The sequence below is a fragment of the Lasiosphaeria miniovina genome (genome assembly GCF_030549165.1).
Source record: "Lasiosphaeria miniovina strain SMH2392-1A chromosome Unknown B0T26scaffold_5, whole genome shotgun sequence".
Lineage (NCBI taxonomy): Eukaryota > Fungi > Ascomycota > Sordariomycetes > Sordariales > Lasiosphaeriaceae > Lasiosphaeria > Lasiosphaeria miniovina.
In genome coordinates, this window is record NW_026848224.1 from 3,567,935 (window position 1) to 3,595,019 (window position 27,085).

Consider the following 27,085-nt stretch of genomic DNA (forward strand, 5'->3'; position numbering starts at 1 on the left):
ACTAGAACTGGTGTCTTTGATTAATCATTGACGGAGTACCCACTAGTTAGACCAATGTCTTTGTGACTGCTGCCACGATGCTAACGTCAAACTTACTCTTAGCCGCTCTCAGCTGGGCCGTAAACTCTCGTTTGCTGTGTTGATGGTCCGAGATCCCTCCGCAGATGCAGAGAATGTGAGTCGGTCAAGTACCGCCACTTGTTTTGCCTCCATGCAAGCACTTACTGGCAGCACCCGCAGCTCCGTCGTCCTTGCGTACGACGCTCCTGCTCCTGACCCGGTGCTGGACGCGCTTGTTCACGAGTGTGGCGAGAAGATGTGCACGGCGCTGCTGCAGCATCAGTACCGATAGGAGACCTATGTTGACTACGCCGTCAAGCAGGAGAGCCTCGAGTCCATGTATGGTTAAGTAGATAAGGGTCGTACAGCTCAGTCAAACAGATTCGACAGAGATGTCTGGTGATGGGTTGCTGACATGCTCTCTAGATACTCGTGCTGGCGCTTGGCCAAGTTGAGGCGGCTCAAGGAGCAGTATGACCCTCATAACTGCTTTGGCTTTTACGCACCGATCCAGTAGGTTGAAATATTTACTGCTTCGGAGGTCGCGAGTCATTCATGGCAGAGGCGTAAAATACAGGACACGTCCTATAATCCATTCTTATTTATTATATTTTCTTCATATTACTCGAAGAGTGTACTTTCTCGGTGATCAGAACAGAATAGTTGCTTCCTTTCTACCCCTGAGGATTCGAGGGGAGAAACTCTTAAGGAATTAGAAGCGCAATGGAGCTGTAGCTTTTACCTGACAAGATGTGATACCGAGGTCAAACCGGCAAAGACAACAAAAGAAAGAAAGGAAGAGTGGAAGAAACAGCCCGAGGCTAATACGCAAGTCATTGGACGCGCCAGCAAGACAGCACCAGATCCAGCTGTTCGGGTCTTTACCCAAGAACGATCACCAGATCCAGCTGTTCGGGTCTTTACCCGAGAACGATCACTTGCTTAGTAGCACATGTCAAATCTTAAGAGACCAGAAACACACTTCTTCGTCTTCCTCACTACCACGAACTCAGTAAATCTCCAACCTCATCCTTTATTGCAGCGTTCAGCGTTACACGGCTACACGGTATGAACAAGAGGTATGAACATGATAAATATATACATTTTGGGCCGGCGGGAGGGACCCAGAGCGTGCCATCCATGTCTCCCGCCCTTGGCGCCTCGAGTTCATACCAGCCTGGCCACTTCAACCGGCGGAGCCCTCCGGCCCCCCGGATAGTGGTGAGCTTTCTATTTCGTGGTGTACCCCGGAGTGACGGCGTACGTGGGGCGGACATATCTGCGCGGGAACGCTGTTAGCACTGGAATACCGTGACGTGAATGCAGTTCTTCGGAACCCAGCCCATGTCTTGCGATTGCCATCGCGCGCAAGTGCAGAGCCAGGGTCCCCAGCACGAAAAAAAAGACCAACGTACCGATCCGAGTTGTACACCTTGATGTTCTCGCCCAGGAGCGCCTTCTCGCGCGCCTGGTCGGCCAGATGCCGCCGGACAAGGTCGCGGTCCTCCTCGGCCTGGAGGGCCGGGATCAAGTGGATGCGGCTCCACATCTTCTCGCGGCCGAGTTCGCTGTTGTAGTCATATTAGCAAGGCCATTTCTTCTAGGCCATTCGGCGTGTTTGAGTGTAGCCTTGGGGTGGTTGTAGACCGCCTGAGCGCCGCCACGGTGGCGCCCTCGTCCCTCAATAGAACGGAACCAAGAGCCGGCCGAGAGTGAAGACCAGTGGGATATCGGACACCAGATTCCAAGCAACCTACTTTTGTTCCCGGATGCCAATGATCAGCCTCCACCAGCCGTAAACCATGATGGTGCCGCCGATTGCGAGCAGCGTCCCTGGGCGGAAGCGGCTGCTGGGAAGGTTGCGCTGCGCAGACAGATGACTCGTTAGCTATGCCGTCTCGTTTGGGAGTAAGGAAAAGCCCGTGGCGATAAGAATGAGCTCTCTTTCGCAGCCGTGCGTGTCTGGGTCTCGGCGAGACTGATCTCCTCCCCCCAAGATAGCTGCTCGCCTGCCCTGCATCTCGAGCGGGAAGTCCCCAAGCCCAGACCCTCATCCTGCAGCCCTCTTGACGTATGCTCCCGACTTCCACAGCCCCCCCGCAGGTCTCATTTGCTCTTCCAGCCTGCGCAGCCTTTCTTGCCCGAGGTCGAAGCCAGCCGGCCGCCTGGCCACAAAGAGCCCGGTTGTCGGCGAGAGAGGGAGAAAATAGCTCGAACCCACCTTGAACTGAACTGGGTCGTAGCCACCGACGGGCGGCATGTCCTGCGGCATGATGGGCGAGTTCTGGTGTCAATTCCCCGGCTTGGGTGTTATAGTATCCCTCCTCGTGTGTTCACTCCGCGCGGGCTTCGCTTCTGCCTCGCAGTGCTCCTCGGCGGAAACGGGAGGACAGGTTTTCGGGGTTCGTGGGGGGTTTGGTCCAGCGATCGGGATTTGTCGAGACGGAACAGAAACGGAGCCCCAGCTGCGCGAGGCCGGCCCGGACGATGGCAATTGGCACGATTGTAAGTGCCGTGGGTGAGGGTGGGAAGGGCAGTCGGGCAGTCGGAGGCCTGAATTGATGTCGTCAGTCGTCGCCAGTCGCGCGCGAGGTTATCCAAGCCAGAGCTTGAAGTTTAGCGGGCGGAAGCACCAAATCCCCGATCACGTAAGGCTGGGCAACGGCTGCGGGTGTTAGGGACACACCCCCCACATTCGATGATCCACCCCTGCTTCTTTTCGTGAATGGTCGGCGTGCCGTCTTGAAGGAACATGGAAAGGAACAATGGAAAGGAACAATATCTAAAGTTCGACCTAACTGACGAATAAATGTAACACGGTTACACGGTAGTTTAAGGAAGGCCAAAGTGTACAGCTGGGAGCTGTCCAACCATTACTTATCTACCCTGGATGCATCACTTCAACATCTCCCGCCAAAGCCCCACGACTCACTCACCGTTCTCACAAATGATGGGGGGCGAGCAGAACGGCTGTGACATGTTCCTTACAGAATGCTACCAATACCTAACCCTACAAGACCATAGAAAGAAGGAGACTAATAACCAGCGCAATCTCCGCAGCTCACGCCAGCAACCAACAAAGCCAACCACCAACCGATCGCCCAAACTCGACAAAAACTCCCAACCATTTAGCACCATCCGCCCAAGGGACCCATGGGAATATACATCCCATTGAACGCCCCCATGACTGTGGGAACCTATCCCTTATCCGTATCACCGCCATCTGCGGCTTTCCCTACGCCCAGGCCCTCTCCTTGCGGGACCGATCCGTCGGCCTCGAACTCGGCCATAAAGTCAGCCTCGAGCTCCGCCTCATCGATATAGTAAAGACCGTCGTCACCACCATCCTCGGCAGCACCCTGCGCCCGCGATGCCGGCAGTTTGGGCTGGGAGGACGCGTCGTCCTCGTCGGCAGGCGTCGGCAGGCTGCTGTCCGAGATGTCGTACTGGTTCCTCAGCGACGACGTTCCCCGGGCGCTCTTTGCCCGTCGCAGCTTCTTTGGCACGTTGCCGTTCTCGTCCGAGGCGGGGCCTTCAGACTCGGTACCTGTGTCTACGCCTGACGCGCCAGACTCGTCTAGCTTGCGCTTGCGCTTTCGAGTTGGCGTTGTCCTCCTCTTGGCACGCCTGTTTTCTTCCGAGTCTGTCGTCTCGGAAGCGTCTTCATCCTTGAAGTCCTCGTCTTTTCTAGTTTCGTTTGCGTCGTCTTCATCCTGCTCATCTCCGTCGTCGTCGTCGTCGTCGTCTGACGCCCCGGCCAAGAATTCGTCAAGTTCCTCATCCGCCGAACCCCAATTAAATGTCTTCAGTGTGTCGATGGGGGACAGCTGACCATCCTCAAACTCATCCGGCAGCAGATCATCGGCGTCCGCCGCCTCTGCTTCGTCTTCGTCGTCAGACTCCTCGCCGTCATCTAGAGTACGGGTCTCGCCCGAAGCGCTAACCAGCTTGAGTTTCGGCCTCTTGAGACGCAGTATCCTACCACGGGGCCTGACCTCCGCATTCCCGTCCGTATCGTCGGCTTCACTCGCATCCGTCTCGGTGTCAGCCCCGCCTCCGGAAGCCAAAAGTCTCTCTGCGGCTGGGATATCAGGGTGGACATGGAAGAGATAGGGAGTCTCGTCGACTACATCCCACTGCGAGAAGCACGCCGCGAGCCAGCCTTGGTTCACAATTTTGATGTTGGGGTATCGGGCCGCGCGCTTCAACTTCTTGGTCCAGGGGCGCTGGCTGTTAACTACCACGTGGGTGAGGTCCCTGGAAACATCTGTGCGGAGGTCGGCTCCAAAGGCAAGCACGCGTTGTCCAATTTCGGACTGGAAAATATCAACGTTGGTTGGCACAAGACCAGTAAGGAGAATCCTGAGTCCGCGCAGTGCCCTTGACTTGAGCGAGTCGAGCAATTGGCCCACGTCGGGTGTGACGAGCTCAACATCTCCGTTGCCTCTTTCAGATGCGCGTTGGCGGTCGTACTCCTCGTAGTAAGTCTTGTGCAGTAGTGTGAGGTGTTGTTCCAGGAACTCGAGTTCCCGGTCGTCGTCCACGAGGACCTGATGCCGCACAAGCGGCGGGGAGGATCTTGGGGCCTCCTGGTTGTCTTCAGATTGGGTCGATGCCCTCTCGGCTTCTTCGTCCTCCTTGTCCAGTTTCTCTTGAAGTAACTGCAACGGGCGATCCTTAATCTGTTTCTCCAGCGTGCGTTCCTGCTCTTCCAACTGTCGTTGTGTGAGTTCGGGATCGGCTTCGTCGCCGGCGCTAGCAAGCGTCTCGGCCGCTGACGCCTTGCTTGCCTCGACGGTTCGCCCTGCTCTGGGTCTCGGGTTGCTGTCGCCGTTCGTCACCGCGGCGGCGTCTGGTGCGAGCGCGTCTTGGCGTTTGGGCAAGAAGCTCGAGTTGATGTCCCCGATGCCCCGAAAGAAGTCATATGGCGATACCTTGATAAGGTTGGGCTTGTTACGCGGCCAAACATCGGCACGGTCGTCGATAATGAGGACCATGTTAGTGCTAACGGGGAAGAGTCGCTGCAGGCTCTTGGCGTACATGTTGCCGTTTTCGTCACGGCTGATGACGCGGTTCCCAAACAGCTTCTGCTCGGGATCCACGATGCGCGCGACAGCCTGGGCATAGGCCCGTGTGCCCATGGTGTATACGTGCAGCTCGAACAGCTCCGAGACGTGCGCCAAGAACTGCTCCAGGCCCGGGCGCATCTTGATGAAGTACCAACAGCCTTGAGTTACGCCGCGGGGACCGTCGTCGAGCTGGAATCTCTGGACCGCCTTGACCGACCCGTGGTTGGGGTTGCTGGGATCCCTCTGCCACTCGGCAACAGTCGGGTCGATGCAGGCGTGGATGATGGTCTGGTCGAGATCCACCACCAAACTCAGTTTCCGCTGCTGCAAGAGCCGCCGCTGCAGGTCGTTCTCTGCGCGTGTAGCCTGAAACTGGCTGACGGTAAGGTTGGTTTGGTCGTGTACCATGCTAATGGGGGCGCGATCCGTGTCTCTGGCTTCGGCGGCCCAGTTGACCTCTGTCATGTCCTTTCCGCACATGGCGCAGAGTCCCTGGAATTGAATCTCGTGCGAACACGCCTCTTTGACCACGAAACACGGCCCGTCTTTCATGATGAGCTCCCCATTCTTGATGTGCCATTTTCTGAGCTCGCCGTCCGTGGGCGATGCCCAGTCGGCGATTGTTGTTTGCTCTTCCTGCCACGTGTTGCCGCGTATAGTATCGCCAACCTCTTTCATCCATTTGAAGGAGTAGCGCATCAGCACTTCCTGCTTCTTGATTGTCTCGCCAGGTCCCTTGAGCAGCTCGACGATCGTGATGGGATACCGGAGCCGGTTCCCCAGCCCGATTGTTTTGCTCATAGTCGAGTCGCGGGGGAGCGCCTATTTGTCGGCAATGTAGAGATGGGGAGTGGGGAGGACCTGAGCCTCGAGGAAAAATATGTTGCTATAGAGACGAACACCCGAGGTAGTCGTCAGTCACGCGCTTTGCGGAAGTTGCCGATAAACTAAGAGATTTTCGGTTGAAGAGCTTACGAGGGAGCTTCCCAAGACGGAAGCTTCAACAGTATACCGGCGTCGAGGTAATGTGATCCACCCATCGCGCAAAGAGCGCGTGCGGTTGTGAAAGGTTCGCGGCGGGCGAACAGCTGCGGTGGACCTGGGACGTGTTTTTTTCCCGAGTGCGAGCGAGCGAGAGCAGCGTTCTCTTTTAACCTTGCGATCGCGACCAACGCCGCTACGACTGCAGGGGGTGGGAAGCTCCAAGCAGTTATCAGTGGGGTCCAATGTGGTTTAGCGTAGGCTCCAGGTAGCTGTGGCCTGTGGGGCGAGTTTTCGTGCCTCCCGCTAATTCGCGCGTTACTGATAACGGGACTGTGGCTGGTGCAGCTGCCGATAAGGCACAAAACTGACGGTGCAGATGGATTTGCAATTGACCGGCCGCCGAGGAGAGTCGCAGGTGATGGTCAGTGCTCTGACTCTTCGGTTTGCATACATATGAGGGTCGAAGGTAAAAGATCAGAATGTGATGTGATGTAATAGTCGGCGTCTGGGGATGAATATCTCGATGACAAATCTCGGCCGCGCTGTCGTCGAGCGTCGGCAAAAGAAGTGGCCCAAAAGTTGGACGGGACGAGCTGGTCCTTTTGTACCTGGGCAGGCGTACGCGGTGGAGATATTGGCACGGAGCTAGCCATCCAATGCCAATTAGTGTGAATGCAGCGGCCCCCCCTGTCTCTGACCTGAGCAACCCACTCCTTACCATTTGCGGGGTTAGTTGTGGCTGCTACCTGACGGTGCGCCTCACTCTGCGGGGCAGGATGGCTGGACTTGGACTTTTCCCTGTCGGCGGCCTGCCGCACCTGACTCGGTCAATCGTGCAAATGACGAGGTGACTCTGCGTTGCCCAAGCGGCGGCCAAAGATGCACTATAGCGAACGCGTCGGTGGGAGGCAATGGAAGGAGTCGTGTTGCCACAAGTCTCTGGCCGCTTGCTAACTGTCGGCTGGGTTTAATCTGTTCGATTTTTTTCGAGGTTCGAAGTACCGAGGGCAGTTAGTTCTCGCATTGGTGGCTGATGTATGTAACACGAGACCGGTCTTTGTCGTCGGATGGTGTGACCTCGCCAATCAGGTGTCGCTGCCCACGACTTGGCTGGTCTCCTGACTTGCCCAGGCACTTCTTGATCTTGGATGGCAGCTACCTAAAAGCCGTAAAAGCTGTCTGCGAATGCGACGACTTCAACGCATAGCAGAACCGAATAAATGCCTGTATTTGCAGTGTAGCCGTCATCGGGGGCTTGGCAATGGTGAGATGGAATGCTGCATTTCAGGTGTCAACAGACATTTTCGCGCCGAACGGGGGGACGATGTGGCTCGGTCCGTCCAGAAGCTAATATCCTATATTGGCTCTGTAGCCATCTCTTTTGTCCATGAAGATTTGTTCTTACCGTAGATAAAGTGCCCGACAAACACAAAGAGTCACCAAATATTATATAGGCTTCTCTGTAAGCAATTATACCATTATCCAAGCTTCTCGTGTATCGACTGATAGAAACATTCCAGGATGTTGCCGTCTTGCTCAGTCGCAATTCTGGGATACCTTGTGAACTTTAATTCCTACCCGCAATGTTTACCAAGAGACAAGAAACAGTCTAATGAACAGATACAAAGAAAAAAGTGAATGTGAATTACCTTGTGCTACCCGTGGTTCTAGAATGTATCGGTCCCGACCAACCCATCCAACCTCTCTCTCTGTTGAGTCTATCCGGGTCCCGTCTTTGATCCTACCGCCAGTACCACACTAGAAACTGAAAGCCAACCAAGGCAATATCCAATGATAATCTCCAGAACCGCCGCTCTTCAAAACTCTCCGTGTACAAAACATCCCTACGCAATCCAACCGATTCAAAACATTCCTAGCCATGCACAGCGTGAACCATAAGGTACACAACCGGCTTTATCCCAGACACGCTCCGCAACACAATGAGTAAACTCCTCCAACTCCTATCTTGTGCTCTATTAACCGCATGCTGTATGCTATTCACCGCAAGGTGCAATCTCCCCTCCTACTCTCTGTTGGTGTTCGGTCTTCTAATGTATTGCCCTTCTTGGCGATGGACGGTAAGAGAGGAAAGAGGAAGAATAAAGAAATAAAAAAACATGTCGTTCCATGATCAATTTCCGGCTGCCGGGTATAAATGTGTCTGAAAGTTACCTAGGGGTTAGCGGGAGGCTTCTGCGCAGTTGTATGAGTAGTGGCATATGAGGAATCCGGCGAGGCACGAGAGACGGGAATGAGCTAGTGAATGACCAAGCAGAGCGTACCTGATAATTTTTATCGTATTACACACTGCGCGGCGCTGCCATGTCACAACGTGGTGCACCTCTAGGCCACCCTGGGAGTAACACCACCCAGCGATCGGTTGCTTTGAGATCTGCTGCCGACCAATGGAGTTTTGGGTTCCGTTTCGGCCCGCTTTGTGATAGGGTCAACGTTATCCTCAGCTTCGGCATCGGCGCCAACAAACGTCCAACTCTCCTCCTCGGCTTCGTCGTCGTCAGCCTCGGCTTCACCACCGGCCGCGGCATTATCACGGCGCGATGCGTTCTTGCCAATCTTCGACTTGATCAGATTGGTTGCGTACTCGAGGTCACGATAGATGCTCTGAATGGCCGTGTCTACTCCATTTTCCTGAAGGACGCCATGTTAGCATTCTCGCCATAAAGAATAGAGACCGATATTGTCTCGCTACTTGGGTTGTCCGAGACGACGCCAGATAAAGAAGGAATAAGCACATACCTTGCGGATCTGCTCGCCAAGGACCCGTGCCTTGACAATCATGCGCTCGCTGTGCGTTGCTTCCCACAACGCGCGTGAAAACGAGTTGGCGCCCCATTTCTTGAGGCAAATGCCAACGCCGAGGTCCTCAACCCGGGTGCCGAAGAAGAACTGATCGCCAAAGAAGGGTCTGATGATGGTCGGAATGCCAGCCCGAAGACTTGCGCCTGTTGTGCCGCTCCCGCCATGGTGAGCCGCTGCGTCGATCTGCTTAAATAACCAGTCATGAGGGGCAGACTTGATCTGGAAGATTTCTGGAGGTAGTACGGGCTCTACTTTCGTGTTGTCAGAAGAGCTTCCCTTCCCGGCTGTTTGGTCTTTGTTGGCATCTGGCGAGTCTAGGCGATCGCTCCAGCCCTTGCTGAGAATGCAGCGCACGTCTGCCTTCTTCACCGCATCGATGACTTCCTGGGTCATCTTGATGGGGTCCGGAACGATGATGGAACCGAAGCCAACATAGACGATCTTTTTCTCATCTCGGCGTGCCTTCTCGATGAAGTCCTTTAGCTCCTTAGGTGGCTCCCATTTGTCCCCACCCTCGTCGAGGAACCAGTAACCCGTTACGCGGATCCAATCGCTATAGTCGAGCGGCGGCGGCACAACATACGAGGAGAAATTGTACAGAAACGGCACCTTGTTCATCTGGAGCTTCTCAAGGTTTGTGTTGGGTAGGTGGAGGGTATTATTCCGCCAGCGGTTGACCTGATGAGCCATTGCCTTCCAGAATACGTTGTCGAACATGACGTACGTGACGTAATTGTACGCACCGCCCATCTTCTGTCCCGGCATGATGAACGCATGCGGGTATGCTCGCGTCCGCGTCCAAGGCATCGTGAATGCGCGGAAGTATGGAATGCCGAGAGCCTCGGCAATGTGGATGCCGGCCATAGCACTAGGTGACTCGATCAGGAGGTCGCTGCCTTGGCAGGCAACCCAGGCAGAAGCCAGGAGCTCGTCGAGCCAGCCGCGGAACTTGGAGTTTGCTTCCTTGAGGAATGCCCACGTAAACGTGCCGTTCTGGATGCAGATACGCATGAGCTCACTCGGGTCGCCGCCAACATTAGCAAACTCGATACCGTGGCTCTCGATCCAGTCCTTGAACTCTGCGTGGGTGGCAATGCGAGGACGGTGGCCCTCTTGAATCAGGCGCTTGCAGAGTGCAATGTACGGTTGCACATCACCGCGCGAGCCGATAGTCAAGCACGTCACCTTCATTGACTTGGTGGGCTTGAAGTTGAGGAACGAAGCCTTGGGGTCATCAAAGAGAATCGTCGGCGCCTCCGACGAAAAGCCCGAGTTCTGGCGCGGTAGCTTGACTTCATGCTCGGCGAACTCTTCACCTCGCGCCTCTTTCAATGCATCGCGTTCGGCAACTGCAGCCTGGGCATCATCCATTTCGTCCTGGTCGAGCAGACTGGACTCGCGCAGGTAGCGAGTAGCCTCCAGGTTCTGGTGAACTGTAGCGGAGCAGTCATCTCGGATCTCCCCTTTGCCAAACTCAAAGAAAATCTCCTCGTGTCCACGAATGACCACCACGAGACCCGAGTATCCAAAACGGAACCCCTTCTCTTTATCGACATTCTCAATGTCCTTGAAAGGAAGTATGAGTTTGGTGCGGGTGCCAGGCAGCAAACTGCGGAAGCAAAAGTGGCGGTCACCGATGTATATCTTGCCGTAAAGCGGGAGGACTCGCATTAGATATCCAAAATATGCAGCTTGGAGTTTTTCGGTTTCCGGAAGAGCAAAGTGGGCCTGGAAGCGGGCTTCAGAGCTGGCTCTCTCCTCCGGGTCATCCTCAATCTCTTCGTCGTCAGTTTTTAGGCCCGAGGGTTCATCGTAGTGCTTCTTGCCGCCTTTCCACATGCCCGATACCTTCTCCACGTATCCCATAGACTCGGTTGCCAAGAGGGTACTCATGCGCCGAGACTGTCGGTCCAAGTAGCCCATAATCGCGTTAGCCCTCTGGAATGGGTAGCCCCCCATCTTGGTGATGCTCTGCAGCGTCGGCGTGGAAGGGATCCCTTCGTGCTCGCCGGCGCCAGGGTCGGTGGTGTGACCAGTGGTTGAGGCATGTTTGGGCGAGTACTTAACCAGACCAGACGTGTGATGTCGTATAATTGGACGTGCACCACGTTCATCTTGCTCCTCCGCTGCCCTAGACTGGGATGCCGATCGTCGGATTGTGGGACTATGAAAGACGTCGCTGCCTCGCAATATTTGGCTTGCGGATTGGTCTTCGCTGCTTCCTGATACGATGAGCGCTGAGAGGCTTGCCTGGCTTGGATCCTCGAGGCTCTGAACATAGGAATCGCTGCTTCCTTGCTTCTCGGGGCGGACGCGGCTGTCGCCCAATCGGTTCCTCGACTGGGACCGCCGGCTGTCGCTGAAGCTCCTACGAGGCGAGTCCGGCCGCGGACCGATGATTTGGCTGACGTCCAAGCTTCGCCGGCCAAAAGGGCGGAACGCATCAAAGCTGCTTCTTGTCAACTCCCCACTAGCCCGGGGGCTGGGTGAGTGATGGCCGGGCGATAGCGGCGTGAGCGTAGCCCGGACAACTTCAGCAAGTTTGCTGGTGCGAATATTGGGGGGCCTTTGAGGGCGCTCCCGACTTCCGCTCGTGCTGGTGCGCTTTGATGACGTTTCATGCGAGCTCAATTCCTCAGCCTCCGCCACCTGAGCAAGGTCGTTCAGTCCAGGCGTCTGAGCCAACGAGTCCTCAACCAAGATCTTGAGAACATTGAGCGCTTCCTTGCCAAAGCTAAAGAATGAGAAGAAATACTGCGAGCTCGTCGTTAGACACGATGAATCAAAGCGGGGATCACAAAAAAGAGCTGACGTACCTCATCGATGGCATAAGTCTCATCGTTGTCGATCACCCGGATTTTGCAGGTGTCTGCAAAATCCAGCATCTGAGTCTCCTCGACATCGATCACGTTCTCGATGGGTAACGAGATCTTGACGCTGTCGCCATCGTTGTGCGATCTAAATATTACCCTCTGCAGGCTCTTCACCCACTCCTTCGCGCTTTGCACGCTGTCGGCCTTGAAGTTATAAGTGCGGTGGTGGGTGGTGACAGTGAAATGTACGTCATCCTTATCCTTTTCCTTATCGGTAACGCTGGCCGAGATACCATAACGTAGATCGATCTGGCCGCTCGGGAAATACAGATTCTGAGGGTCGCGATAATATGAGAGTACATCGCCTTTAAGGCGGAACCAGTACCGGTTGTACTTGGGGTTTCGCTTCCCGCTCTTGGAGAGGTATCCAGACTTGGCGACTTCGTTCTGTGTCCATGTTAGTTAGCATCAGACCCCACTACCAGCAAGGTGCGCGCGTACTTACAGCCTTTTTCGGGAGGTAAGCGTAAAAGGCGATGTGGCGCGCCGTTATGTACATGTAGCCCTGGAGCAGAACGTGCTGGAGCAGCCAGCACGGGTATTCTGATCCAGTGTAAGCCGATGCCCAGTCCCGACAAAATATCGGCCTAGAATCTTACCTTCTATAACCTCTTCTGGGCTGTCAAACTCGAATATCTCCTTGAGCTTCATGGCCAGCTCTGTTGGGCCCGTGTTGCCGACTTCGGCGTCTCGCCCTTGCTCTCCCGACAGCCTATCCAGGTCGAAGCTGGGTCGCGATGCCATCTCGGCGCGGGCTTCTAGCATCCTGCTCATAACGGGCGCCAGCCTGCCTTCGGCTCTCGTGATTTCGATGCTGGGCGCCAGATCTGACGTTGCAGCCGGTGCTTGGTCCGGTTCGCGAATTTGCTCCTCTGCTGCGGTAGGTATTTCTTTCGGGGACTTGGAGGTTTTGGACTTGGAGGATAAGCGGGCAAGCCCAGACACAGACCGTAAAAGACGGCTCTCCGATATCTTTCTCCGATGGCGGGACCCTTCAGCTTTGGTGCCAGGCGCATTAGGCTTTCTGAGAATCGTGGTTTGCGCAAGAGGGAAAGGTCCACCTTGCGAACCTAAACTCTCCTGTCGAGGTGTTCTCTTGTGCCCAGCAATGGTCATAGCCATGACGCCCTCTCCTTCGTCTTCGTCCGAGCTGTGTCCCTCGAACCTGTCGGTGAAGTCCACCTGGCTGCCCGCCGCAGCGATCAGGCCAAATATGCTCTGGTTCATATTCATGAACATGCCCCCAGCATAACCCTGCGGCTGTAACACATCCTCATCGCCGTCGGGATGGTCGCCGTCCTCTTTAAAACGTTCCGGCAGCTCCATGGTAGGGGTATGGCCCGTTTCGCGGCGCTTCTTTTGGAGCTTTCTCGACACGCGCCGTGCGGTGGGCTCGTCGGCGCTCGTGGCAATGGATGACCGTGTGGGTGCGGACAACGGAGGGTCGGGCTGCCGTGATTGGGACGGCTGCGACGCGAGGGGACTTGAGTGGGATGGTAGGCGGGCGCTGCCGGCTGCCGTCGGTTGTAAGGGTGCCATATTTGTTTGTGGCTTGGAAAGACGGGATGGGTTATCTGGCGGCGACACCGGGCCTTGGAAGGGGCCGAATGCTGTTTGGAGATTATTAGTAAATTGTAAACTGTAGGTTTCGAGACCTCGCGCAATGCAAGCCCATCCGCCTCAGTCGATCGCGAAAGGCACAGCTAGGCAGATGGAGGCAAACTCGAGGATCGGATGACCTGCAATCGGACAATGGCCGGATGCCTGGGGCCAAGGCGAAGACCGACGTCCCCTAGGCAAACCAAGTGCGGGCTAGCTGCACAGGGCGGATACAGCGGATCGGCGAGGTGATGGCTGGGGAGGTCGGCTGGCGCCTTAACTCACCTAAATCGGCAACCTCCAGTTAGGCTTATCAGGTGCTGGGAGGTTGATCTGCCTGGCAGCCGAGTGTGCAGATGCGCAGGTGGACGGCAATGGCCGAGAGGCGAGCAATGGTCGCTGTGGGTGGCCGGGGGTCGACGAGACGGCTACCGTTGACCAGTGAGCGTGCCCCCGTTGATGGGTTGGCCCCCTACCAGGTTGCGGTGAGGTCTGTCTGCAGTCGGGTTTAGCACTGGTAGGGCTTGCAGTGACAGCACGTCCCGTCAGCGGGTCCAGAATGGCGCCGGCAGGTGTCGGGTGTTTGCCAAGCAGTCGCCCTGCCGGGCCTTGATCTTGAGGAGGGTGTAGTGTATTTACAGTGCAGCTGAGGTTAGCACTCACTGAAGACCCTCTAAACTGCAGGCGCTTCCTTACCACTTTGTCGCCCGGACTGCGCTATACATACATGGACTTCGCACCCGTCAGTCAGACGAGGCGAATGCGCTGTCAAAATTCAGATTCTGTTGAAGCATGCGAGTTCGTGCGCATAGGTTGCAGTGTTATGACGGCACCTCTCGGTGTTCTCGGTGACTCTTGTAATTTCAAGGACTGCCCTGCTCTGGGCCGGTGGATCATCCGAGGCCTGTTCCGGAACACTATCCACCTCACATTGGAAGTGCACGCTGACATCCGCAATCGCGGCAGCAACTGGGCGACGCTAATCTTATCGATAAGGTGTGAGTCTCGGTTGGCTAGTGGGGGGTTTGAGTAGGGCGCCAACCGACGGCAATTGGCAAGCTCCTGACCTGGTGAGCTGACCCGTCCGCCCCAGCCATGTTGTACATACATAGGCTGGACACGGGCCAGTGGGCGTGGCATCACATGCAATGGAGCACATCCATTGCAGGGAAGCAAGCCCAGCGAACAAACAAAAGTAAGAAAAATATACGATATACGAACAGTTCCCATTTAATTGACTTGGTGCCAAGCGATGTCTAATCGATCTGCTTTGCCACTGACAAAACACATACAAAGGCTCGCAGAAATAAAGGGCCTGGGTACTGAGTACCTATACCTGATTTCTGCGAACATGGAAGGCCAAGCAAGGATTTCAGTTGCATTTTTACCTCTCATTTTTGGTCAGCATCCCAGATTACTATTCAGACCTGTAATTGTTGGCCAACATGGTGGCACAGATTCGGGCAGTCCCTTCCAGCCATCTCTTAGCGAATGCACACGCAAAATAGTACTAGCAGGTAGACGGCCTCTGTCGGCTAGAGATCGACCACACCGGAGGGAGTCCACCCCCAACACGCGAAACGTGCCATAAATAACAATCCAGGTTCTATTATCTCATCCCACAACTATTACACGGTTCTCCGCAGTGTGTTCATGCGTATCACTGACTACTCCTGCTCCCAAAAAAACGACCCGGTTACATCCACAGACACAGCTTGCCGCTGGCTGTGCCACCAGTCACCCAATCCATCGTAGGATGGAAATGGGCAACAGCTGGCACAGCCGTAATACCGTCACCGTCTAACTGCGCAAGCTGCTCGCCGTTGGCTGCGAATACATCCACGAAACGGTTCATGTTTCCAATGACAAACTTGTGCAGCCCGTCGCGCGGGCTCTGCTGCCACTGCGGCTTGAGGATAGTGACCCAACGGCCCGTCTGGTTATTGTGATGTATCTGGTGGGCCGGCGCCATCTGCCTATCTGACAGGTTCTGGCCCGCACTCCAAGATCCGGCATCCGGGAACGAGTAGATTTTGATCCTGTCGTCATAGCTTGACGTCGCAACGTGCCCGCCGCTGCTCCAGCTGGCGTGCGACACGGACAGCCGGGACTCGTGCTCGCCAAGCAGTGCTGGGTGCCGCAGATCACCTTTGCCGCTAACTTTCCGCAAGTCCCAGATCTTTAGCGTCCTGTCAAGCGATGCCGTGGCGACAAGGTGCGAGTGCAGCGGGTGCAAGGAGAAGCCACCAATCTTTTGGTCTGTCAGTCCCCAGATTTCCGCATCCACCACCTTTGTGCGCATGTCGTGACGTCCAAGGGAGCCCTGGAGCGTGGAGAAAATGATGACATTCGGGTCCGTTGCCGGCATATCTATGGCGCTGATCGGCAAGTCCTCGTTCTTATCAGCAGGAGCGAACACCTCGGTAGAGATGCCCTTGTCCAAGTCAAGCTTGCGAATTGATGAATCGTAAGAGGCCGAATACACGGCATTTGCATCTGCTGACGAGAAGTGGAACGACGTGATGGTGCGCGAATGTGTCTTGAAGGCAGATATTACCGGATCGGGATACTCTGCTTCCTCGTCTTCGTCGTCCTCGATCTTGGGGACTGCTTGCGATGCATCAAACACGCCCATCGCGCCCTCCTTGTCGCCGGCGAATATGATCGGCTTGTCCTCCGTCGGATGGAAGCCCATGGAGTAGACGCGTTGCGGTACAACCTTGATGTCTGATCACGGTCGACTAGAATTAGCTTGCGCTGGCGGCGGTATACAAGGTCGAAGAGCACTTACCATTAACAGCCCATTTCTCGTACAGTTTGAGACCGCTCATGCGCAGTCTCAGGTCCTTCAATTTTTTGTCGGCAGTCTCCTCCACGTCTTCGTCTGTAAATGTCCTGACACCGGGCTGCGCGCCTCGCACGCCCAGGCCCTTGAGCGCAGCCATGACGTCCACGCCGGCCTCCCATTTGCGACCCTCGACCTTGATATCGCCGAGTTTCAAGTCACCGCTGACGCGCAGCCTCTTCGCCCTAGCCTTCTCGCTTTCCACCTCTGCCTCCACTTCTGCCTTGCGCTTGAGCACCGTCGAGTCTGCGTCAAGCCCGGCCAGCCTGCTGCTTTGCCGGGTGGCGCGTGCTGGAAGTTCCCTCGGGACGGTCTCGCGCTTTACTCGCGGCGCGCTCGAACGCTTCGGCTTTTGCTTAGGGGCGGCAGGCTTTGGAATTATCTTGTCGGCGGTCGTGCTTATCCCGCTTAGGATGGCATTGTTGTTGGCGATATTTTCGAGGCGCTTGCGCTCGAATGCGCTTATAGCGGGCTCCTTTTTGGGGGGCATTGTCGCGGTCGTGGTTCGAAAGCTTGCCGGCTTTCGCAAGGAGCCTGGCAAACACAGGCAGTGGTGTACTGTGGATGGAGGTGCTTTCTATTCTGGCACACAAAAAAGTGTCTAATGATTGCCTCAACTGTAGAATATGCGAAGTCAACGGCACGGTGCGATATAGAAATCAATTAAACTCGGAAACGCGATTTGGCGCGTTGGGGACCCCCGGATTTGTCGTCACGTAATCACGAGTCCGTGAAACAACTTTCAAAGGTAGGAATAAAAGCGTGTTCCATGCATACGGGTCTGTGCTTTCGCGTGCCACCAACACTAGCCCTTAAAGGCATTAGCTCATGCACTGTTCGGACAAAGGACCGTTCCAATTTGGGCTCCCGAGTTGGGGATTTTTTTTGGTCCGTCAACTCATCTTCGCGAAATCCACGACACTGTTCAGATCGAGCAACCGGTAGTGCATCGAAATGTCGACTACGCTTCTTCCTTTTCTTTATCAGACACGAACGCTACAGCGTCTTCCGGCAGCAGGCCTTTCGGCGCCGCTTCATTTCACAACTTGCTTCCGCTCTGGCAGGCAATGTCGCGGCGTTCGAACCCGCCCCGGGCGGCCTGGCCCTGTCCTCAAGGTTTTCAAGGCTCCAAGCTACCTCCCCTCAACACGGCCTGCTCCTGTCTTGCGGGTTCCTAGGCGAAAGAAGACTCCTCCAGCCTCCCCTCCGGAGAGTGAACTAGAATTCCTGTCGCCTGCCCTAGCTATCCCATTCAGTGATCTGCCAGATGGTATCCGAAGCAAGCACGATCAAAACGAAAATGAGGAGCTAGAGCTCCTGTCGACTATAACCCCAGACGAGCGCCAGGCTTTCGATAAAATTTTCCGAGAAATCGCCGCACGCAGCAGCAGCGCACTGCCTCAAGAGTCCTCCAAGAAAACAAAGACCGATGGTGTAGGAAATGAGTCGCCAGGTGAAGCGTCGAGTAACGCGGATATCGAAGCAAATGACGCAGTCAATATTATTTTTCGAGATCCGGCGTCGCAAGCAAACAAGCCTGGCAAACAAACCTCTGGAGGTTTCGGCCGGCGCCATCTCTTTGGGTCGTCAGAAGATCCGGAATCCGCCATCGCACGTTTCCCTCCGGTTTTGCGCGCGGCGGCCCGCATGGCCATGGGTGTCATGGAGGCTGACAAAGAGGCCGACTATGCCATGAATAGAGGGAATCTGGCGTCTTCGTGGGAGCTGGATGATCAGGAGCTGGAAGCACTGGACATCAAGGGCAATTCCCTTCTGGGGAAGAGTGTTGACATCGAGTCAAAACGGCGTGAGGAACGCGCCCGGGTGTCGCTCTTAATGAAGAACGCAAAGACCGACTTTGAGTTGTGGGATATCATGGAGAGTGAAGTCTTCTCTATGGTGGATAGGTTGGGTATCGGCAAGCAGCAGCCAAGCAAGCCCGGGCGCAAGAAGAAGCCGAGTGACGATAAGCTGTCGATGCACACCTTCGGCCCTCTCTACCCGCAGCATCTCCACGAAGCTCTCCGCCTCATGGACGAGTCATTCACCACGTCTTCCCCCCTCGCTCTTAACATTCTTCCCCGGGTCAAGGAACTCGGCCTTGCAAGCTACGTTCTCGGGGTCAGCACCGAATTTTACAACACCTTGGCCTGGATCCAGTGGTACCGTCGTGGTGACGTGCGAGCCGTCTTCTCTTTGTTCGACGAGATGCGCAACGCCGGCCTGTACTGCGATGGCGCCAGCCTTGCAATCGTCCATGATATCAAGACCTTCTTTGACTCGTGCTCCGGGCCCTCTAGCACAAATGGTCCCTTTCTGACAGAGCTCATGACGATGCCCGAGTACATGTACAACCTGCGCCCCGGCATTAAGCATCGGATCGGTCTTATCGGCGCTCATATCAAGGATAGCGTCGAAACTCCAGTGCGATAGGCAGGGGCAACAAAACTTGGACGCAAAGCACACCACTTCCGTTAGCCCGCCGAGGCAGGGGCGAGTATATCACGGCCAAGGTTGCCACCGTCTCCGTGAGAGGCCATTTTGTCTCCGGTAGATCAAGATGCAGTCCGAGTACTATCCCATGGCCAATATGTATTATATGATTATCCGAGCCGCAATCACCACCAAATAACCTCTTACACATGTGTTTTACCACCCGTCTACAGCCTGCCGCAACTCTCTTTTTCGCCCTTGACTCCGTGGCGAGAAGTCTCTGCTCAGACTATACGGTGCAAACATGATGGTAATTCTTGCAATTGAAGACTGGAGACTTTGTGGATTGTCACGCCGGCGATGACGGGAGCGACCTTCAAAAATATGTCAATCATACGATGGTGAGGCAGAGAAGGATACGGATTTCCATGTTTCATGAGGAGATCACAATCCCAGCGCAGCGCGGTTGCAAGGTCTCCGGTGTGGGCCGGATGCCGGTTTTGGAGAGGGTCCCTCGACTGGGCCGATGGCCGAAAAGTGCCTCCCCGGTGGCCACCGGCCGGCAAAGAGGCCCCAGACTTCAGCCGAGAATTAAAGGCAACGCAACGAGAAAACAGCATGCTCTCTGTAGAAGCATGAGACGAGCAGAAAATCATGCAGCTCTACATGTATTAAGTGACTATGAAGAAAGTCATTCGCCAATATTTACACAGATTATAATACACCGACACCACAAACTCCCCAACACTGTTTCACTCGGGTTGCAGTTTTGGGCCTTGGCTCCACCGACAGCTTGCAAAGGGCGGAGGCCGTATACTTCGGGGCCCGGGCCGGTCGGTCGGCCTCGGCGGCCGCGGCATTAGCTTGACACACTGTCGGCTGGCAGGATTCCTCTTCATCCTTCCCCTTCCTTCTCCCCAAGTTCAGTCTTGACATGTACTACTTAGCTGGTCGCACCCCGGGTCGGCAGCCGGCAATCAAGCAGCTCGGGTGGCTGAATAGACATGGGATCCCAGCAAGGGAGCCCCGTTGCCCGTACCGTGCACGCCGAATACGCCGATTCGAGAGAGTGGCGGTTTCAAGCCGAGAAGATCGTAAAGGCGCAAGTGCTGATGTCCTCGGATCTGCGCTGCACACCTCTTGAAGATTTCCAGATTCTCTACACTACACACGCAACCACGCACACGGCGCGCGCGTGTACTAACATCATTATCGTCGCATCAGACACGTTGCCCTTCTCATCGTCGCCAATCCAATTACTCCACGCATCCTCCTCCACACCTCCCCTCCGATGCGGGTCGCTCAAGTTCTCGCAACTACATTTATGAAGAGCGGTGGTAGCCATCTTTCGACGCCGTCCAATTCGGTCCGTTCTGCACCTGTGCACAAACGACACGACAACACACGACGCAACCGAACCGTGCGCCTGGGCAGGATCAAGTAGTCCGCTGGAGAGTTGAGCCATCATCGAAACTTTGACAGTCATAGCAGCATAGGCCATGGTCCGCCGCGCTCTGAGCCATCGTCGAGGGAGCACGCTCAGCTTCGAAATCGACACGGTCGCCGCCACCGCCCCCCCCATCAGCCCCGTGCCCCTTACTCGCAACCGCAGTGTCGTCCAGCGCGAGCCGCTGCCCCTTTCGCGCCACCACCGGCTCAGACGATCGAGCAACGCCAGCGCCACCAGTGCCGTCAGCAGTATCGACGGCAGCGCCCCGCGCCTCATTGGGGACTTGTACGAGGAGGACTCCGGGTCCGCCATCATCGACGACGAGGCGGCGTGCGCGTCACCCCAGCTGCTGTCGCAGGCGGCTTCCGAAGACGTGGCGAGGATGGTATTGAACGAGAAGACTCCCATGGTTGTTGCGTCGGTCCAGGAGACGGCTCCTGGCGCCCTTGGTGCTGCTGCTGCTACTACTACTTCTGCGCGATCACAGGACAGGGCTGCGGAGCTGCCAGCCGGTACTCAAACACCACAACCCGGCCCCGGGACCCCCACCACGAAGGTGGCGCCAGCACTACAAAACCTAAACACCTAGCCATTGGTCGCCGGGCGCAGCAGTTCACGACACGATGTGAAATATTGTTGTATATATGACAATGCATCAAGGCCTCGGAAAGGACTGTACAAAGGCACGGACGAGGCTGGGCGCGGGAGCGTGTGAATACGAGTAGAGAAGTGGCCATAGACGGCGAGCATATGAGCATGAGGATGGGTGTGTGGGATGAAGTATGCGAAGGAGAGAGGTGTAGAAAGAAGAAGGGAGGAGGGGAAGAGTGGAGCGGAAAGAGTAGGGCGAGGGTAGGAGGGCGAGGGTAGGAGGTCGAGGGGGCGAGGAGGTCGAAGGGAGGACGTCGAAGGGAGGACGTCGAAGGGAGGACGTTGAAGGGAGGACGTCGAAGGGAGGACGTCGAAAGGATGAGGTCGAAGGGAGGAGGGCGAAGCGGGCAGAGACAACAAGATGAAGGCGAAGAGAAGAGCGGGCGGATGGGGAGTATCTGGTGGGCAGTGCAATGCCAGGCTCACTTTTTTGGACGAGTCTTGCCACCAGGTTGATATCGGCGCTGGGGTTGGGTTGGGCGGTTTGGCTTGTGTTGGGATAGGGAGAATGGCAACCAGAATGTGACCCGTTTCTAGACGGACAAGTAGAGGCCATGCGGTGCGTTGCAGCATGATACCAAGACATGAACAGCGAAATCAGCGAACTGCATAATCAACTGCCCCCCGGGGGCGTGGTCGAGCTTAAGTGTGGTGTTTGGTATTTTGAGAAACCATGTTTTAACCGATGAGTGAAATATTATAACATGCAATTGACTTTGACTTGCCAGGTTCTCGTAAATGCAGAGATCTCGATACCTATGTGAACGAAGTTGTAAAAACAAGATCACGTCTCGGAGCAGCATCTCCGCCACCGCACATGCAAGGCAGGCACGACACCCGCCGAGACGGCAGCTCACTTTTGGGCTAACTGGGTGCATACACGGCAACTTCCAAATTCCCCGCGCTCAATCCTGCAACCAACTCAAAGACGGCTTGGCGGTCCTCCTGTCACCGGCTCCATGCCCAACAGCCGCTATCGACTCTCACAAACGCGTCTACCATGTGGCTAATTAATTGCTCCAACTACGCCCTCGAGAGGTTCGACAGCGCACCGCATGGCTTGTACTTGATCCTCTCTCACACCTGGGGCGACGGAGAGGTCACGTTTGGAGACATAGCCAACCTAGAACAAGCCCGCAAAATGAAGGGCTTCCAGAAGATACGGGGCGTCTGCAAAGTTGCACGCAGCCGGGGCTTCTCACATGCGTGGGTCGACACGTGCTGTATCGACAAGACCAGCAGCGCCGAGCTGTCTGAGTCGATCAACTCCATGTTCCATTGGTACCGGAGCGCCGCCGTCTGCATTGCCTTGCTCGAGGACCTGGACGGCGGGGGCGGCGACGGCGACGGCCTGGCCACCGAAGAGCAGCTCCGTCCCTGCCGGTGGTTCACGCGCGGGTGGACATTGCAGGAGATGATCGCCCCGGTCTTTGTCGAGTTCTACGACAAGCGATGGAAGCTGCGCGGCACCAAGGGCCAGCTGATCTCGCCCCTGCATGCCATCACCAGGATCGATGAAGACGTGCTGAATGGCGCCGCCGACCCGCTGTCCCTGCAGAGCGTGGCCGCGGCACGCAGGATGTCGTGGGCCGCAGACCGCACAACAACGCGCGTCGAGGACCTGGCTTACTGCCTCATGGGCATTTTCGGGCTCAACATGCCACTGCTATACGGCGAGGGGCCCAAGGCGTTTCAGCGCCTCCAGGAGATGATTGTGCGGACGAGCGGCGACATGTCCGTGTTCGCGTGGCACGATCCGTTCGAAGCATTCGCGCTCGGGGGCTCCTCGTTCCGTGGCTTGTTTGCCGCGCACCCCTCGCAGTTCCGCAGCTGCACTACTATCGAGACCATCCACGACCCCGTCATCCCGGCACCGTCCATCGCCGTCACGAATGCTGGCATCGAGTTCACTACCGCTTTGGCATCGCTTAATACTGGCGAGGACCATCTGCTGTACCTCAACTGCACCGACCTGCTTGCGCCCAGGGAGCACGGGCAGTGCCCGATCGTGACCATCTGGCTGTGGAAGACGGCGGCTGGGTACGTCCGAACGAGATCTCACGAGCTGTGCGTAGTCGACCAGCTGGAGCTCAAGTTCGAGGGCCCGGCGCCCGTCCGCATCCTGCCGACGCTAGGAGGGCCAATGGCCGGACGATTGCGCAGCGGAGGAGACTTTCCGCTGGGCGTCACACTCGACATACGGGCTCCGGGCGTGGCCATCACGACGACGTATCACCCGGGCCACCTGTGGGACCAGAAGCGAAGCTGCTTCGTGACGGGCGGAGTGGCCAAGTTCATCGGGCTTGTCGAGCTGAGCATCCCCACGACATACAGCGACAAGCCCGTCCTGTGCTGGGTTTTCTGCATGCTCGTGGAGCGGGACCTCACCAACCCCGACGACCGATTTCTCGAGGTCTGGGCCGCCATGGTCACCGAGGACGCCAAGGACTCGATCCCGGGGCTCGACCGCTTCCAGAGGAGCGACTTCTACAACCCCTTTTCGCTGTCGAGTCTGGGATATCACTTCCGCATGATCTACGACGGCGGCGCGGCGGACCTCCCCAAGAACAGCGTCGTCGACTGTGGGCCCGGCTTCTGCATCCAGCTCTCGACGGCCATTCTCCGCCACGGCAGCGACCGGCTAAACGAGGTCAGGGCGCGGGGACACTACGGCATCAAGATTGAGGCTCGAAGCGTCTTTAGCTGATGCTCTCCTTGGCAGCGGCCTCTCAAACCTCGGAAAAAGAGTGGAGCCGCTGGCTGGTACCAGAGCCGAGGAGGCGGAAGAAGAAGACAGTCAGAAACCCAAACCCTAGCCATATCCACAACTCCACCTCCATGCTTCCAGTTTCCACCACACAAGAGCCACGGAATAGCAATCCACTCCGTCAAAAGGATTTGACTCTCCATCTCTATCCACTGATACCTGCACGACTCTGCAACAATCCCAGTGATCAATCGGGTATGGTGTAACGGTAACATCAGTGACTCTCACTCACTAGCCCCGGGTTCGATTCCCGGTATCCGAATATCTTTTTGCTCCGCGGCCGTTGGCGGTGCCCCGGCTTTTGTCACACGTCAGATGCAAGTTGCGCCCGGACACAAGGAGCATGCCAGGTTGTTCCTACGCGAGCCTACAGTATGTATGTACAATTGTACATTTCCGCACAGCAAATCATTTCCTCAACCGAAATCGAGGGTCGACCTGGGCTTTCGTCAGTAACTGCCGGGCCGCTGGCACACGCGGGGCCGAAGATTAAGCAGATCGTCGGCAGCCGGTACTCGGACCGATTAGGGCCTGGTCCTTCCGAGCCGACCAACCAACAAAGTGAGGGGTATCACAAACCACCATGACATGTGTACAAACTTCCGCAGCGTCCACCTCTGGAGAATTTGATGATACAGCGAGGGCGAGTCGGTAAAACCAAACACTAATATATAAGTAGTTCACCACACACTGTACACTTTACCCCCTTTTGTCAAATGCCAAGTGTCAAGATGGCTCCCAGTCTGGCTGAAGCAGCACAACAGGCCGCTCCGCCCACCATCAAAGGCGCTCTTGACACTTTCCTTGAACATGGCGCGAAGAAAGCCCTCGCTACCGCAGAAGCCAGGTTCATAGCCAACAACCTACGGTCCAAGCAGCTGCATGAGCTTGCCGTCGGCGTTCTGCCAGGCGGCAACACCCGCAGCCTCCTCCACACGCCCCCCTTCCCCCTGAGCATGAAGCAGGGCAAGGGCGGGTACGTCTGGGACGAGGACAGCCACAAGTAAAACCCCCACCGCCCATGTCCCCAACCTCGTCCCTTCGCTGACACCTCCTGCCTCACTGCTCCCAGGTACGTCGACTTTGTGGGCGAGCTGTCAGCCGGGCTGTACGGGCACTCGCACCCGGCGATCCGGGCGGCGATCGTGTCGACGCTCGACGACGTCGGACTCAGCCTGGGCTCGACGACAGCGCAAGAGCAGCGGTTCGCAGCGGCGCTGTGCGCGCGGTTCCACCTGGCGCGCGTGCGCATGGCCAACTCGGGCACCGAGGCCAACCTGCACGCGCTGGCCGCCACGCGCCGCTTCACGGGCCGCCGCAAGGTCGCCGTGTTCGCCGGCGGCTACCACGGCGCCGTGCTGTCGTTTGGCGGCGACGGCGGCACGCCAGCGCCCAACACGGTCGAGCGCGGCGACTTTATCGTCGTGGCGCCCTACAACGACATCGCCGCCACGCGCGCCGCCATCGCCGCCGCCGCGCCCGACCTCGCCGCCGTGCTCGTCGAGCCGATCCAGGGCGCCGGCGGCTGCATCCGCGGCACGCGCGACTTTTTGCGCGCCGTGCAGGACGCGGCGCGCGCCGCGGACGCCTTGTTCATGCTCGACGAGGTCATGACGTCGCGGCTGGCGCCGGGTGGGCTCGGCGCCACGCTGGGGCTCGACCACCCGCCCGACCTCGTCTCGCTGGGCAAGTACCTCGGGGGCGGGCTCGCGTTCGGCGCGTTCGGCGGCCGAGCTGACGTCATGGCCGTGTACGACCCGCGGGACCCAAACGCGCTCGCGCACTCGGGCACCTTCAACAACAACACGCTGGCCATGCACGCCGGGTACGCCGGGCTAGCCGACGTGTTCACGCCCGACGCGTGCGTGGCGTTCAACGCCAAGGGCGACGCGCTGCGGGTGCGGCTCGCTGTGGGTGCGGCTCGCTGCGGGTGCGCCTCGCGGCGGTGGCTAGGGGCACGCGGCTGACCTTTACCGGGTGCGGCTCGCTTATCGGGTTGTACTTCACGCAACGCGGCGTGGATGTTGTCGCGAGCAGCGACGATCTGGCGCGTGCGGGCCGGCGGACGGACCTGCGGGACTTGTTCTGGTTCGAGATGCTCGAGGAGGGCTTCTGGATCACGCGCAGGGGGTTCATTGCGCTCATCTTGGACACGCCCGACGACGAGCTCGACCGGTTCGTGGGCGCCGTGGCGGCGTTTCTGGAGCGGCATCGCGAGATTATGGCTCTTTGACGTCTGTTGGCGGAAGTCGATTTCCAAGAGGAGCAATGGTGCTTATGCAAGTCTTAGAACTGCTGGGTCCTTGAGCTGGGCCACTGCACTGGTCTGGGACTGGGGTTTCCAACACGGTGGCTCTTGGGCCAGAAAGTCACTGATTTGCCTGGATGCGTGGCTGGTGTCTTGGTTGTGCGCGGATTTATTGACGGTTGTTGGATCAAGGAGACAAGCAAATCCTGAGGGACATCCTTGCTCATAAATTGCGGCTGTAGGCAGTCCGTGTAGCTCTGTCATCAATACCGTTCATTCTTTGGGTTTATAGTATTCCTCAGCAAATTGCACTTGGTCGAAATACGTTTCTCGTTTGTCTGCTCATGGATGGATACGATCATCATGGTAAACCTTTCAAAGACAAAATAAGGGACAGCACGGTCCATGATGAGGGGGCCGAATAGCTGTGTTATAAACGTGCCGACGTTAACTCCAGAATAGACAGAGAAAGGAAACCCAATTAAACACGCCATTATAACTCTCGGCAATGTTGTGATAAATCGAATTGTGAAAGTCCTTCCTTGAGGAAAGCCTCATTGAAGCAGACGAAATAACATACAACTCTCGGCATTTCTTAAAATTCGAAGGCAGTAACCGCCACCGTAAAGATTTTTCGGGACCTTGCTAAGTCTCTAATAGGGAGGAAAATTTATGTAGGTTGTATATTTTGGGAATTTCAGTAAGGTTTGCACTGTGATGGATTAGTTGCCAGATCAGTTAGGTTAGTTGCCAGATCAGGTAGGTTAGTTGCCAGATCAGGTAGGTTAGTTGCCAGATCAGGTAGGTAGTCAAAGTATATTGAGCGTTGTCTTGAAGAAAAGTACCTAGTTAAAAGAAAGCTTCGTCAGTGCGTAAGTTGGACAAAGAATTAACCAATGAGCAAAAAGATGTTCGGATACCGGGAATCGAACCCGGGGCTAGTGAGTGAGAGTCACTGATGTTACCGTTACACCATACCCGATTGAATCACGTGGACTGTTGGGAAGTCATGCGGGTATTGGAGAACAGGTAGGGAAGTGGAACCCTAGCTAGACTAGACCGCAACGCTGTTGGTCAGCGAACACACCATGACTGTAGTGATTTAACTACTGCACAAACTATTGTCTCTGAGTATGACAAAGGCGCTTTGTTCTTGAGAACTTCCGAGACCCGGCACTGGCTATCCGAACCAAACAAGCTCACAAGGGAACAAAGACTCGCGCCCTACGTTATTCAACCGAATCCCATATTAAGACTACAGGCCGCCTCTTTACCTACGGCTAAAG

General features: G+C 56.3%; 10 protein-coding genes and 2 non-coding genes across 12 annotated transcripts; 5 read left to right on the top strand and 7 right to left on the bottom strand.

The window, feature by feature from the left end:
* Nucleotides 1-211: 211 nt before the first annotated feature.
* Nucleotides 212-577, top strand: B0T26DRAFT_753566 (uncharacterized protein; the record flags this gene model as incomplete). The annotated part of the gene is made up of 2 exons (XM_060445703.1): nucleotides 212-342; nucleotides 487-577. The coding sequence occupies 2 exons, from the start codon at nucleotides 212-214 to the stop codon at nucleotides 575-577; spliced, it is 222 nt and encodes a 73-aa protein (XP_060294787.1).
* A 713-nt stretch (nucleotides 578-1,290) lies between these two features.
* Nucleotides 1,291-2,332, bottom strand: B0T26DRAFT_753567 (NADH-ubiquinone oxidoreductase subunit; the record flags this gene model as incomplete). Its single annotated transcript, XM_060445704.1, has 4 exons — nucleotides 1,291-1,339; nucleotides 1,476-1,628; nucleotides 1,818-1,924; nucleotides 2,282-2,332. 4 exons carry the CDS (start codon nucleotides 2,330-2,332, stop codon nucleotides 1,291-1,293), a joined length of 360 nt encoding a protein of 119 aa, XP_060294788.1.
* A 925-nt stretch (nucleotides 2,333-3,257) lies between these two features.
* Nucleotides 3,258-5,930, bottom strand: B0T26DRAFT_650064 (uncharacterized protein; the record flags this gene model as incomplete). The annotated part of the gene is made up of 2 exons (XM_060438148.1): nucleotides 3,258-3,557; nucleotides 3,618-5,930. The coding sequence occupies 2 exons, from the start codon at nucleotides 5,928-5,930 to the stop codon at nucleotides 3,258-3,260; spliced, it is 2,613 nt and encodes an 870-aa protein (XP_060294789.1).
* A 2,526-nt stretch (nucleotides 5,931-8,456) lies between these two features.
* B0T26DRAFT_649079 (glycosyltransferase family 1 protein) lies at nucleotides 8,457-13,345 on the bottom strand (the record flags this gene model as incomplete). The annotated part of the gene is made up of 5 exons (XM_060438055.1): nucleotides 8,457-8,762; nucleotides 8,871-11,687; nucleotides 11,750-12,193; nucleotides 12,252-12,349; nucleotides 12,406-13,345. The coding sequence occupies 5 exons, from the start codon at nucleotides 13,343-13,345 to the stop codon at nucleotides 8,457-8,459; spliced, it is 4,605 nt and encodes a 1,534-aa protein (XP_060294790.1).
* A 1,756-nt stretch (nucleotides 13,346-15,101) lies between these two features.
* Nucleotides 15,102-16,740, bottom strand: B0T26DRAFT_650442 (WD40-repeat-containing domain protein; the record flags this gene model as incomplete). The annotated part of the gene is made up of 2 exons (XM_060438179.1): nucleotides 15,102-16,132; nucleotides 16,197-16,740. The coding sequence occupies 2 exons, from the start codon at nucleotides 16,738-16,740 to the stop codon at nucleotides 15,102-15,104; spliced, it is 1,575 nt and encodes a 524-aa protein (XP_060294791.1).
* A 464-nt stretch (nucleotides 16,741-17,204) lies between these two features.
* On the top strand, nucleotides 17,205-18,683 carry B0T26DRAFT_649939 (uncharacterized protein; the record flags this gene model as incomplete). Its single annotated transcript, XM_060438135.1, has 2 exons — nucleotides 17,205-17,420; nucleotides 17,535-18,683. The coding sequence occupies 2 exons, from the start codon at nucleotides 17,205-17,207 to the stop codon at nucleotides 18,681-18,683; spliced, it is 1,365 nt and encodes a 454-aa protein (XP_060294792.1).
* A 1,011-nt stretch (nucleotides 18,684-19,694) lies between these two features.
* B0T26DRAFT_782402 (uncharacterized protein) lies at nucleotides 19,695-20,722 on the bottom strand. Its single transcript, XM_060446720.1, has one exon. The coding sequence runs from the start codon at nucleotides 20,539-20,541 to the stop codon at nucleotides 19,843-19,845; it is 699 nt and encodes a 232-aa protein (XP_060294793.1). The 5' UTR covers nucleotides 20,542-20,722; the 3' UTR covers nucleotides 19,695-19,842.
* On the bottom strand, nucleotides 20,630-21,498 carry B0T26DRAFT_365285 (uncharacterized protein). The gene has a single exon (XM_060434630.1). The coding sequence runs from the start codon at nucleotides 21,355-21,357 to the stop codon at nucleotides 20,719-20,721; it is 639 nt and encodes a 212-aa protein (XP_060294794.1). The 5' UTR covers nucleotides 21,358-21,498; the 3' UTR covers nucleotides 20,630-20,718.
* Nucleotides 21,499-21,784: 286 nt separating this feature from the next.
* Nucleotides 21,785-22,693, top strand: B0T26DRAFT_624212 (heterokaryon incompatibility protein-domain-containing protein; the record flags this gene model as incomplete). The annotated part of the gene is made up of 1 exon (XM_060436137.1): nucleotides 21,785-22,693. A coding segment is annotated over one exon (909 nt), but the record flags the coding sequence as incomplete, so codon positions are not given.
* Nucleotides 22,694-23,742: 1,049 nt separating this feature from the next.
* Nucleotides 23,743-23,813, top strand: B0T26DRAFT_t166. Its single transcript has one exon. It is a non-coding gene; the product is annotated as a tRNA-Glu (tRNA).
* Nucleotides 23,814-24,282: 469 nt separating this feature from the next.
* On the top strand, nucleotides 24,283-25,784 carry B0T26DRAFT_649781 (pyridoxal phosphate-dependent transferase; the record flags this gene model as incomplete). The annotated part of the gene is made up of 3 exons (XM_060438122.1): nucleotides 24,283-24,554; nucleotides 24,624-25,481; nucleotides 25,505-25,784. The coding sequence occupies 3 exons, from the start codon at nucleotides 24,283-24,285 to the stop codon at nucleotides 25,782-25,784; spliced, it is 1,410 nt and encodes a 469-aa protein (XP_060294796.1).
* Nucleotides 25,785-26,710: 926 nt separating this feature from the next.
* Nucleotides 26,711-26,781, bottom strand: B0T26DRAFT_t181. Its single transcript has one exon. It is a non-coding gene; the product is annotated as a tRNA-Glu (tRNA).
* Between the last annotated feature and the right edge of the window lie 304 nt (nucleotides 26,782-27,085).